Source organism: Condylura cristata, unplaced genomic scaffold, assembly GCF_000260355.1.
Source record: "Condylura cristata isolate star-nosed mole 26May11 unplaced genomic scaffold, ConCri1.0 scaffold00021, whole genome shotgun sequence".
NCBI lineage: Eukaryota > Metazoa > Chordata > Mammalia > Eulipotyphla > Talpidae > Condylura > Condylura cristata.
In genome coordinates this window covers 25,693,626-25,706,723 of record NW_004567122.1, presented here as the reverse complement: position 1 = coordinate 25,706,723, position 13,098 = coordinate 25,693,626, and the positions used below count along the sequence as shown (strand labels likewise).

Genomic DNA, 13,098 nt, shown 5'->3' with positions numbered 1-13,098 from the left:
ATCTTACAAGTTAGATCTCAATAAAGCTGGGTATTTTTTTTAAAGATTTATTTATTTACACATACAAGAACTGGAGTACAGGCCAAAGCTGGGAGAGGGAGGGGAGGTGAGAGGATTCACCAGAGAGAGCAGGTAGCAGAACAGGCATATTGACTAAAATACACTGCTGAGGGGAGCAGTGGGGAGACAGGAGAGGCCTGCCAGGCCATGTAGGTGATGTCTCCTCCCTGGCCAGGGAATTGAACTCATGCTGCAGTGGCTGCAGATAGTTTCTTAGTGCTGTTCTTTAACCTGCTATGCCACAGGGAGGGCCCAAGCTGGGTATTTGTTTTAAAGATACCTACAGGCATCAAAATTATATAGACACTTTAAGCTTACAGTGATTGAGAGACATTTAACAGGTTCACAGCAGTCAAAGCCAACCTTGAATCCTCCATTTAAGGATAATAACAGAATCCACAGAAGCCAAAAAGCCCCAGCAATAAAATGTGTTTCTCTACAGCATAAAATTTGTACATACCTGTCTGGTTAAAAATGAAGATTTTCAGCATGTCCAGTGTTCGCTCTGTGTGATTAAATCTAGCCATTGGTTTAGCTCCTTGAAATAACAAGATGTTGGGAACAGCAACAGTGCCAAACCTGGTAGAAAGGCTGCAAGGGAAACCAGTCAGTCAGAAAGTCTGAATTAACAGCGATCTGTTCACAGAATTACCACTTTTTTTCAGCATTTTCATGTGACCTGTGGAGGTTTCTGATACTCAAACTAGATTTTTAGTTGTTTCTGACCGCCTTCCGTAAGGGTCATGGTTGAGAACATTTCTGTTCTGCTGGGTTGCTTTCTATTACAATATAGAGCTATCCATGACACAATTACTCTACTATTCAAGTTTCTGACTGCCAAAACACACCAGACCAGAAAATTCTAATTCATGGGCAAGGCACACTATGTAAATTGACTTGACAGAAGATACTTTAAACTCTTTAGAATCTCCATCTCCGTCCCTCATAAAAGATAAGACCTCTCGTAAGCCATTACCTTAGTGAGTTGGAGCAAGGGGGCCTATGACCTAACTAGCACATGAGGAAATTCACAATTAGGGCAGGAAGACTCGCAGCAATGCGACCTGCCCCATCCTGTTTCACCTTTATATGACAGAGTCGCGGCGATAAGGTCTGGAGTCAAAACACTTCAGGTCCAAGCCTCAGTTCTGCCGCTAAACCAGCTGTGTGACCTTGGGCAGATTACTTAACCTCTTTAAGCCTCTGTTTCTCCCATATAAAGGGACAATAGTGAGTAACTGGGAGTTTTTTCTGTATACATGTGCTATGACTTAAATACTACAGGAACCAAATACATGTCCCAGGCCATAAAATGGGAACACATATCTTCTGTTTTCCATAATTAAGGCTCCATGCCAGACACTGAAAAGGATGCATGCAAGTGAAGCAAAGAAAAAGAAAGCAGATGATAAAACCCTCCAGGGAATGAAGGGGGTGGAAGACAAGGGAACTGCAGAGACCCCAAACCAAAGGGTGCTAAGAGGAGTGGAGGCAACCTGCTGCCCGGGGCAGTGGGCAAACTGGTCAAAGCTGGACACTGCCCCGGACTTCCTTCTAGCCTGTTCCTTTGGAGCACAACACTGAGCTATTTCTCTGGAGCCACTGTGAGAATTCGCTGATTTGTTGGGTCACTTCTTTCCTAAACAGTTTCCGGTAACTATGGGCAGCTGTTATCATCCATGCTGAAAATCAGGAGAACACAAAGTTTTGCTCAATTTCATTTTTACCATCAACTTGACCCCTTGCAGACATTACACATTCATTCACACGTAGCCTTATACGACTAAGAACCTTGTGATTTAGAAGAGGAGGGGAACAAAATATTTATGAGCCAGGCACAGTCATAGCACTTGGGGGAAATAGGTAACATCTGAACAAAGTTCCTAATAATTTATCTCACTGAACATTGGAAAAAGAAAAAAGTCCACTGGAAGGATATTTTTTTTTAAGATTTATTTATTTGTGCATACAGAACTGGGGTACAGGCCAGAGGCTCAGGGGCAGTGAGAGGCTTCACCAGAGACAGAGTGGGGAACAGAACAGGCAGATCGACGAAGTACACTGCTGAGGGGAGCAGCGGGCGGGTCAGGAGAGGTCTGCCGCGCCATGTGGTCACCTCCAGGGCAGGCGGGGATCAAATTCATGCGGAAGTGGCTTTAGATTCTCACTGCTGTGCTTTAGCACGCTGCGCCACCAGGGAGGGCCAGGAAGGATATTTTTAAAAAATACATAAACCTCCCTGGTGGTGCAACAGGTTAGGACACAGCACTGCAAGCAAGCAACAGCCGCTTCAGTGCGAGTTTGGTCCCCTGCCCCGGAGGTGACCCACATGACGAGGCAGACCTCTCCAGCCTTGCGCACTGCTTCAAAGCAGTGGACTTTGTCAATCTGCCTGGTCTGCTCCTCACTCTGTCTCTGGTGAATCCTCTCACTGCCCCTGCACCTCTGGCCTGTACCCCAGTACTGTATGCCTAAATAAATAAATCTCTTTTTTAAAAAAGTATATACTCTTTAAAAAAATACATAAAGCAGGGGTAAATAATGTTTTAAAGGGCAAACTTAATTCATTAACATATTCATGTCACTTAGACATTTAAGAATAAATGCATGCAAGAATAGATATAAGGAGGAAAGGAAGATGGAGGAGGGGAAAGAAGGAAAAAAAAAAAAAACGATATCCACAGTACACAGAACAGGGTCGCGGGAAGGTAGGCTGCCAGGTGGGAACCCAAAGTGCAGGAGACACTCACAAGGAAGATCCTACTGGTGATACTAATTTTTGCTAATTCAGCCTGTAACCCTAAACAGTCTTCTGGCGCCTCCCCAGCTATCAGGCACAGCCACCTTTAAATCCCACCACACCGAGAACAACTCTCTTTCTCCTTAAGGAAGCCCAGACAGTGAGGCTATGGGGACCCTTGGAGTTTGCCAGCCCTCACTGCCCACACACTCACACACTCCCTTCCTTCCACCTGAACTAATTATGACCTCCCAATCTCTGCAACCATCATCCAAAAGGTTGTGACTTAAACCCCATACAGGGATACCTGCTGTGCTGAGATGCATCCAATGCCAAAAAGTGAAGAGTTGGAAATGCCCGGGGCAGAGAGTTAAAATGAGGGGCCAAATTGGCAGAAAATCGGCACCATGGGGTGTAAAACAGGACTAGAGTGCAGTCGCTACCATTTGGGTTTAGAAAATCCATAAGATCCTGGGGTAAAAGAAACAAGTGTTAAAGCCAGAAGTATACATGCATGTTTTTCTGGAAGAAAGCCCAAAAAGAAAAAAAAAAACACTGTTGCCTCCTCTTAGGAAAGGAGGTGGACTATTCATTATCCCAGGAAAGTTCTGGATTTTGAATTTGTGAATTTGCAGAAAATACTATCGAATAAATTAAAACTTTCCTAATACTACTATCAAATCATTTTGATACCTAATTCAACTACTCAGATACCAAGTACTTGGTACTTGCAGGGTATTGCCTACTGTCCTGACCTTTGAATTTTTCGTGTCATACAATCTAGCATGGTATTAGACAGAGCACTGTGGTCTCAGCAAACTATCATCCTCGCAGATCCAGATAATAAATTAGGCTAAAGGGCAATTCAATTCAAGGGTGCACCACCCTGCCAACCCTAACTCAGACAGTTCAGAGGACGTCTCCTGGCCACCTGTTTGACACCTGTGAAATGGTGACCTCAGAGCTGAGGTCAGAGCTTACCAGTGCTGACTGGGCAGGTGTGGCCAGCACTGACCCCTGCATGGTGTGTGTGTGTGTGTGTGTGTGTGAGTGCCCACCCATTGACCACTTGCCCTCTAGTATGAAATAAGCATCACAGCTTTCAGAGTTAGGATTTCTTCTAGAGGCAGCCTGAATTCATCCTGCTCTCTGGCTTAACAGCCCTACACAAAGCATCAGGCATCATTGCAGCGTTCTCTTTGAAATCACCATTTATCAAGATGCTGGAAAATGGAAAAGCCCAGCTGGGTGCAGGGCAGCATCTCAGGGCTCATTCCAGAGTCAACACGAGGCTCACACTCTTTGAAGGAAAGACACCTTCCATCTCCGTAACATACTCCCCAAGGGCAGTACTAGTTTAAACAGTGATCAGTGACAGCTTCTCTAATTCAGACATTTTCTGTGATAAATACTCCATTTGGAAGAAGAAAAATGCTCTGACTCTGATAGGAAACACCTTCTGTCCACTGGGATTTTTATCATCAAGCTTGGTGACAAGATTACCCCCAGGATTACAAGATTTAGTTGTGTAAGACACATAATCAGCACTAGTTATAAACTCCTCCTCTCCTACAGATACCACAGAGAGCAAAGTCAGTTTTTACCCATGTGGCCATTAAATGCTGCTCTCCCTGCGACGGAGAGAGATTCTGAACCTCCATTAGAAGGCTGATGGGTGTTCAGCCACAAAATCAATGTGCAGAAAAGGAGAAAAGAGCTGAGTAATGGACTCTTACCTGTGACATATTCAAAATTTTCAGAGTGAAATTTTCTAATCCCGTCACATTTCTCTCCTCACAGGTCACCTTTGGGGATTTCAGACTCTCAGTGTTGTTGGCGTGCTCGGCTGGGGCTGGGTCGGACTCGGCCACTTCCGGCTCTGTGTAATACTCCTCCTCTCTGTCCGGGAAGCCCGTTCCGGCGCCGTCCAGCGGGAAGAGGCTCTCTCGGATGTGGCACCTGGAATCCTCCTCCCCTCCGGCCCCACAGGTGCCACCACTGGGCTCTGAGCTCAGCTTACCCTCAGTTTCCCCAGGAATCACTGACAGCATCACCAGGGGGTCGCCACTCGAGTCCAGCGCCAGCACTGTGTTTCCTTCTTCTACTGATGTGTCCCGGCTCATCCGGCCACGTGAAGGCACCTCGTCACTCACATACACAGTCCCCACCTGCAGAGGGTGAGCAGGCTGCTCCTCTGACCACAAGTGACCGCTTTCCTCTGCAACTAAAACATGCCAGCAAGTTCAAAATACACGAACCCCAGTGAATGACAGCGCTCCTCAAACATGACATTTACCCATACCAAGAAAAGATTTAGCTCTCCCACGGAACTATCAGAGCACCACCCACCATGATCCACAATAGGAAAGGGGTACTAATGAACACCAAGTAAATCCGCGGGCAAGGGCCCCCCTGCTGGCTCAACCGGTTACAGCACAGCACTATGAAGCTGTATGCGGCCTCTGCAGCAGGAGTTCGATCCCCAGCCAGGGAGCTGACCCACCTGGCACAGCAGACCTCTTCTGACCAGCCTGCTGCTCCCCTCAGCAGTGTATTTCAGAAGATCTGCCAGCTCTGCTCCCCACTCTGTCTCTGGTGACTCCTCTCACCCCCTGCACTTCTGGTCTATGTCTGTACCCCAGTTCTTGTATGCATAAATAAATAAGTCTTTAAATAAATAAATAAAATTAGCGGGCAAGTACACAGCTTCATGCAAAACCCACTGCTTGCCATGTGGATTACAAGCAAAACCATTCCAGTGCAGACACCCAATTAGGAATATGTAACACAAACACATTAACGTTTTTGTTTGATGAAAATACCATAGAAAACGATGGCTTTGTAGAAATTCTAGGGCAAAACATCAGCGTACACATTGCAATAGCTCCGTTAGATGGACAGTACAGAGTATCATCCCCACTTAAAAGATGTAAAGCTGAGGCACAAAGAGGTTCCGAAGAATGCCCAACGGCACCCAGCGAGTAAGCAGCAGAACCAAGTCTTGCACCGAAGTCTTCTGGAAACTGATTCCCATTAGGCCTCTCCCTCCCCTAATCCTGTAGGGAAGCAGCACTGCCTGAGGAACACTGTTGGGTTCACACGGCAGCTCCCTCTGTAGGTGGCTTCTGACAGCTGGACCCTGGGAATGCTAGGAGATGTGCTGGGATAGCAGCAGGGAGAAAAGTAGGGGAGATGTCCTCCCACTTTGGAACCACTGGGTAGAACTTGTACAAATGTTCAAGTAAGGGAAAAATACTGGGCAACCTCATCTAGCCATTTAGCAATCTCCACTCACCTCTGTAACAATGACTCCTACCCTCCAACCCTAATTAACTCAACACAGCCAGACTGTACTAGGCAAAGACCAGGGGAAGCGAGCCCAGGTGTACTCATACATGTGCAGCCCGTGGCTGGGAGCAGCAGTTGGGTAATGAGTTCCACCATGCCAATTGCACGTCATCCGAGTAGGAATGACAAACGGGCTTCCGGGTTGGGGAGGGATCTCGGGACTTCCCAAAGTAAGCATGTCTGTATAAGGTCTCATGAAATATCTCCACAGAGATCTGCAGAGTCACTCAGTAATTCAAAACCATTCTCTGGGAATTGTTTCTCTTTTTTAAAGATTTATTTATTTATGCATACAAGAACTGGGGTACAGGCCCTAGGTGCTAGAGGTGAGAGGATTCACCGGAGACAGCTGGGGAGCAGAACAGGCAGATCCACTGAAATGCACTGATGAGGGGAGCAGCAGGTGACACCAGAGAGGTCTATTGCGCCATGTGGGTCAGATCCCAGGCCAGCCGTGCTACAGTGGCTGGCAGTAGTTTGACAGTGCTGTGTCTTTAACCCCTGGACCACCAAGAAGGCTCTGGGAATTCTGTTTCTAGCTAATGTGGAACAATGAGTACCAGATTTTCCCATTTTCCTGAAAAAATGAAAAGAGCAAACAAATACATGAAATCACAGTGTCAGAAAGACTAGCTATCACACAATGAAAAACAGTAATCCTTGAGAAATAGGAAGCAAGTGAGAAGCACCCTATAATTTAGCTTACTGCTTGAAAGGTTTAGAGAAAGGAAACCCAGCAGACTCAAGCCGAGGAGGTAGATCTGCTGGCCCAGAGAGAACAAGGAAGCTGGAGTTTGCAGGAGAGAATACGGCAGATGGGAAGGCTACATTCAGCTAGGAATCCCACCAGTTACACTGGAAAACCTCAAAATCAGGAGGCACTGGGTAGAGTACACAAAAGGGATTTGCGGAGTTAAACCTAGAGTAACTCAACTCTGCTTCCATCTAGCAAACCCTACAAGCAAGGTTCCAACTATGGCCAAGTTATTTTATGTTTCCCAGAACAAAGCTCAAGAATATTTATACAAATACTATAAATACACAGCACTCAACAAGGTAGCATCCATCCCTGGAAGCAAATCAAAGATTAACAGACATAAAAAGAAGAAAGAAAATATGATCCTTTATGAGAATAACCAACCATTTAAAACTGACCCAGAACTTACACAGATGTCAGAATTATTAGATGAGGATATTAAAGTATATTCTCATATGCTGTAATTATAACTACATTACGTAGTTCAAAAGTTAAGTAAGCACAGAGACATAAAATATTTTAAAAGGTCCAAATAGTACTTCTATCAATGAAAACTACAATATCTAAGATGGCAGACAGACTTCAGAAGAGTGGTGGTAAACTTTAAGTCACAGCAATAGAAGTTATCTAAAATGAAACATACAATGAAAAAAGGAATCCAGGGACCCCGCTGGTGGTGCAGGACTTAAAGTCTCAGTGCTATAAAGCTATTGCCAGTTACTAGGGCCGGGAGGTGACCCACATGGCACAGCACACTTGTCCTGTCTCAACCGCTACTCCTCTCAGCAGTGTATTTTAGTAGATCTGCCTATTCTGCTCCCAACTCTGTCTCTGCTGGGTCTTTTCATGGACCCCCCCTGCCATAACTCTGGCCTACATCCCAGTTCTTATATGCATAAATAAATCTTTAAAATGAAAAAAAAAAAAAGGAGTCAAAAAAATTAAGAACAATTTCAACTGACTTAAATGTATGGATAATTGAACCACCAGAGAGAAGAGAGTGAGGAGAACAGAAAAGGTATTTTTAGAAAAAATAACTGAAAATGTTACAAACTTGATGTCTTAATGAACCATACTAAGACATAATTAATTGCTCAAAACCAATGACAAGTGAAGAAATTTAAAAGCAGCCAGACAAAATATATGTACAGAAAAAATATAAGAATAGATTTCTCACTGAAAACAAAATGCAAGAAAAATATCTTAAAGTGGAAAAAATATATATATAAATTCAGGACTCCTATACCCAACAAAAGTATCTTTCAAAACCAATGGCAATATAAATACTTTTTCAGACATAGAAAGATGAAAGAATTCACTACCAACAGATACAACACAAGAGTTTTAAACTCCTTCAGGAAGAAGAAAAAATAATACCAGATGGAGGGCACTTTAAAGCACAGCACTGAGAGGCTAAAGCTACTTCAGCATGAGTTTGATCCCCGCCTGCCCCACATGGCGGGCAGACCTCTCCTGACCCGTCCGCTGCTCCCCTCAGCAGTGTACTTCATCCATCTGCCTGTTCTGCTCCCCACTCTGTCTCTGGTGAATCATCTCACCGCCCTGCATCTCTGGCCTGTATCCCAGTTCTGTACAAATAAATAAAATAAATCTTTAAAAAAAAATAATACCAGATGGAAACAGGTATCCATGTCAAAAATAACAAGAACACCAGAAAAGACAGGAACGCGGGAAAACACAATTCTTTGTGAAAGCCCACCTACAAAGGAGACACAAAAGATAGGGAGGTTGCTAAGGGGAGGGGCTAAGAATGGTTTCTGTTTTGACTTTCAGGAAACAGAAGAAATTCAAAGTTACACAAAACTGATGGGAAAGTGGGTATGGAGGGAAAGGTGACGATGCACATTAGACAGGGCAGAATTCAGGACCTGGGCAGCAAAGAAGGGCAAAGCCCTTTTGTCATAGCTGAGAAGGCGCTGGCTGCTTGGGCAGGGAGTTTTGTCAATTTGGTGGAAAGTGGGGGGTGGGATCACCAGGGGTTTTCCTATAGCTTCTCCCTGATGAGTATGTACTATTTCTCAATCAGAAGAAACAAACAGGTGTGCTGGGACATCTATAAGACTGAGCAAGAAGTGAGAGCACCGGAGAGGCGAAACATCTGGAGAAGAAGGGTGGCGGGTTTAAGACCAACCTGACTCCCACAGGGTCTGGCTTCACAGTGCTCTGCTTTCTCAGAACTTAATCAACATCCTAGGTCCCATAAGTAAATGGAGAATGCCAATATCCTAAAAGAATTTCAAGCTAAAAATTCAGGGCACAAATTAGAATCTGGTTCTTTCTAATTACCTTCAAGTAAAAATAGATGCCTGTCCCTACAAAAATCACAAGGGTATTCAAGCAACACAAAGAGCTGGTATTTTTTTTAGGTTTGGGAGTGTTTCTTCACCTCCAAGGAAGATATTTAAGTACACAGTACAGATTAGGAAAAAACAATCGGTATGCTTGTGGGTACCACTGTTTCCATCTATTTAATGGGAAGAAAAGAAACAAGGAATTATGCTGCACCAAGAGAAAAATGACCTACCATGTGCGTGCCACTGACTCCCCCAAGGCAACACACCCTTTAAGAGGTGGCTTCTTAATCTAAACAAACTGACTAGAGTCTGAGCCATACTTAAAAGTGAAAATCGCTGCATTACTAGCAGCAAGGATGCTATCTGGAGAACATGGCCAACTCTACCTGGAAGCCCTAGCCTAGGTCAGCTCCCTAACACCCTTCTGGCTTTTCAGAAGGCTGTCTACCTGCCTCAGGTTTTTACAATGGCTTCTATGGCAGGAGAGTCAAAGAGGAAGGGAGACAAAACTGGCCAATCATTAGAAGGGCAACACCCCATACTTTCCATAGGAAATACTCAATGTGTTCATCTATCAAAATGGAGGGGAAAAAACACCAAAATGCAGAAATTCACAGCACTGGGACCTCCCTGGTGACACAGGGGGTTAAAGTCTCAGTGCTATCAAGCTGTCCACAGCCACTGCAGCACAAGTTTGATCCCCTGCCCGGGCAGTACACTGCAGACCTCTTCTGTTTCACCCACTGCTCCCCTCAGCAGTGTATTTCAGTGGATCCGTCTGTTCTGCTCCCCACACTCTGGTGAATCTGCTCACCCCACCCTCTTCCCCGCACCTCCTGCCTACACTTCAGTTCTTGTGTGCATAAATAAATAAATCTTAAAAAAAAAAGAAATTCACAACACCGCTATGGAAATTAAATGAGAAAAGATAGGGTTCATGGCACATGGTAAGCATTCCAGCAGCACTGATGGTGGTGTTGGTGATGATGATGAAGGGTGATAATAATGATTAAGACTGATTATTATAATCCAAAGAGATGAACAGGTACCATACTACTACTTTCTCTGCTAAATGCATTCTGGATCCATCCACTTCACCCATACCCACTCACATCTACCAGTTCAGGCCACAAGCATCTCTCACCTGGACAAATGCTATAGCCAGTTAGCTGGTCTCCCCGGTTGGCACTCTATGTGCCTGGCAGATCTTGCTCCTCACAGAAACCCAAGTGGAAGTGAGAGTTAATGATTATGTCACCCCTCTTCTAAAAACCTTTTTGAAGGCTTCCCCATGTCATGAAAGAATCTGCGTCCTGTACTGTGGCTGCCAAGTCATACATATATGGCCTCTGTCCACACTCTTAACTGGTGCCACCAGATGTTTTTGGTCCTTCATCACTCATATTCCACTCAGAGCTGTCGTTAGGGCTGTTTCTCTGCCAGAAAAGTACTTGTTTTCTAGCTAATCTTACCCAGCCTTAGACATCCTAAACTTTCACCTCGGTGATACAACTCCACCCTCCCTGAGCCTCAGGCTAGTGGGGTCTTTCACTACAGCATTTAACAAAGCCCTTCAGGTACTCTACCAGAAACACTTTCCAGTCTTGTAATTTACTTAATTATCTTTAGTCCTTTAATGCCTGTCTTCTCCATCAGAAAGAAAGACAAGCCAGCCCCTCTGTGGTGGCACAAGGGTGAAATCGCAGCACTATCAAGCTATCCACAACCACTGCAGACCAGTTCAATCCCCAATCCCTAGCCAGAGAACTGACCCACATAGTGCCCACTGCTCTCCTCAGCAGTGCATTTCAGTAGATCTGCCTATTCTGTTCCTCACTCTGTCTCTGGTGGGTCCTCTCATCCCTGGCCTATACCCCAGTTCTTGTATGCATAAATAAATAAGCCTTTTAAAAAAGAAAGAAAGGCAAGCCCATTTCTATCTATGACTCACCACATATCCCTAAGGTCGAGCAGAGTGTATGACACGAGATGGGTCCTCAGTAAGAATCTAGTTGACTTCAAGGAATACGGGCATGGAGATGCCGAAGCCAGGAGTTGGTTCCATTTCTTGAAATGTGAACAACACTGCAACCTCCAATTGCTAAAATGCCAGGGGTGTCCAGTGTACGGAAAAAAAGCCTTGGATTTGCAGCCACCTTGCTGGGGAAGGTCTCTGGATCTTCACCCCATTTATGGCCTGGACACAATGACACCCTCCGGCCAAGGTTATCCCCAGGTTCGCATGAATGTGCCCCTGCCAGATGGGTTCATAGACTGCAATAAGGAAGCCCCTGGGTTGTAACCAGAACAGAGAGCAATTTGAGGAGAATTTAGCAGAGAAAACACCAGAGTTGGCTGAGTATTCAGAAACCAAAGCAACAGTAAGGAACTCCAGGACTTGTCACAAAAGAGGGGGTGCAAGTTGCCACTCACAGACCTCCCCAATCCAGAGACAGAAGTAGTCACAGAGCTCGGAAAGAGTAAGGATAGCCTTCTAGAAACTGTCACCTCACTCTTCCTTCATTTCAACACACAAGAAACCCAGAAGGCAAGAGAGTCCCTAAGATCTGCAGGTGACATGGAAGACATCCAGCACATGCTGTCCACTCTCTGCAGCTGGTGGCTAGAAGTTCAACTGTACAGCCAGGCAGACATGGGCTTCAATAGTGCCTCTTTCACTTCTGGCTGCAGACACTGGAAGACTATTGACTCTTGAGTCTCAGTTACTCATCTATAAAACAGGGACAATAACATCTACTTCACAAGCATGTATAAAGTTTAATTAAATGACTTGAGAGCAGCACAGCACCTCACACACTGTGAGTGCTACCAACTGTGCTGTGTTAATATTCCTGACCCTCTCTGAGATTAGGAGAGATTAGCTGGCTGCCCTGCCTTCTTCCAGGCCACCCAAAACAAATCAAAGACCTGCCTTTTCCTGCTAATTCTGAAATGACAAGCAGGTGAAGGCGCAACTCCAGTAAAGCCTCCACTCCATAGACAGGGCCATGGGCCTCCCTCTCACAAGGGCCCCTAAGAGCAAGCCCTGGCAAGCAGCAAGCTCCCCAGGAGTCTCTGTGTCTTTTCCCATCTTTCCTACAAGTATCTGAGCAAGAGTGGCCTTCTTAGGAACGCGGCCAGTAGGGCACAAAGTCTGGCCTTTGTAGTCAGAGAGACAGTTTGTGCCATTTACCAGAGGTGCAAACCTGGGCGGCTTACTCAGCCTCTGTGAGCAGGGCACCTCCACTGTGATGGGTCATGGAGGCTCTCAGGGCTGCGGGAGGTCTCAACGTGATGGACAGCAGCAACTACCTGCCTGCTCCGCGTAAGGACACCGGGCAACTGGCTACTGGTTACGACTGTCGTCATTAATAACGAAGTGCTCACAAGAGGGTCTGCCTCATCAGCGAGAACACAGGTCACTCCAGACCGGCACTCGACAGCCAACGGGGCCCCCCCGCCCGCCGACTCCCCGGACCCCGGCGCTGGAGACTGGGCCGTCGGGTGGAGGAGTAGGGGCACGCGCGGGGGAGGCGAGAGGCGCGCGTCGCGGCCCTTCGAATAAGCAAGGGAGCGTCGCCCGGGTGGACCTCCACCCCGCCCGGTCCCGGCCTACACTCACCCTCCAGGCCGCCGGCTGGCGGCCCCAGCACACACAGCAGAACTTGCCACCAGCCGAGGAGCCGCATGGCGCGGGGCAGGCGGCGGCCGGGACCCCCACCCAGGCCGAAGAGCAACCGGCGCACGGCGACGCGAGTCGCGCTCGCGGTCGGAAGAGAGCTGGGGGGTGGAGAGCCAGGAGCCGGGAGCGCGGGCGCGGCCCCGAGCCGCCATCTTGGCACCTGGCAGTCGCCGCAGGCGCCATCTTGGAGTAGGGC

The 13,098-nt window shown here is 46.5% G+C and overlaps 1 protein-coding gene across 1 annotated transcript in view; it reads right to left on the bottom strand.

The window, feature by feature from the left end:
* The window catches only part of TXNDC15 (thioredoxin domain containing 15), a 15,908-nt gene extending 2,905 nt beyond the window's left edge, over positions 1-13,003 (bottom strand). Inside the window, exons 1-4 of the mRNA XM_004686737.2 lie at positions 12,843-13,003; positions 4,537-5,024; positions 3,108-3,271; positions 521-651 (exon numbers count right to left, since the gene is read on the bottom strand). Of these exons, the coding sequence (XP_004686794.1) occupies positions 521-651; positions 3,108-3,271; positions 4,537-5,024; positions 12,843-12,909 (850 nt within the window). The 5' untranslated portion in view covers positions 12,910-13,003. The remainder of the gene's footprint in view (positions 1-520; positions 652-3,107; positions 3,272-4,536; positions 5,025-12,842) is intronic.
* Positions 13,004-13,098: the final 95 nt, after the last annotated feature.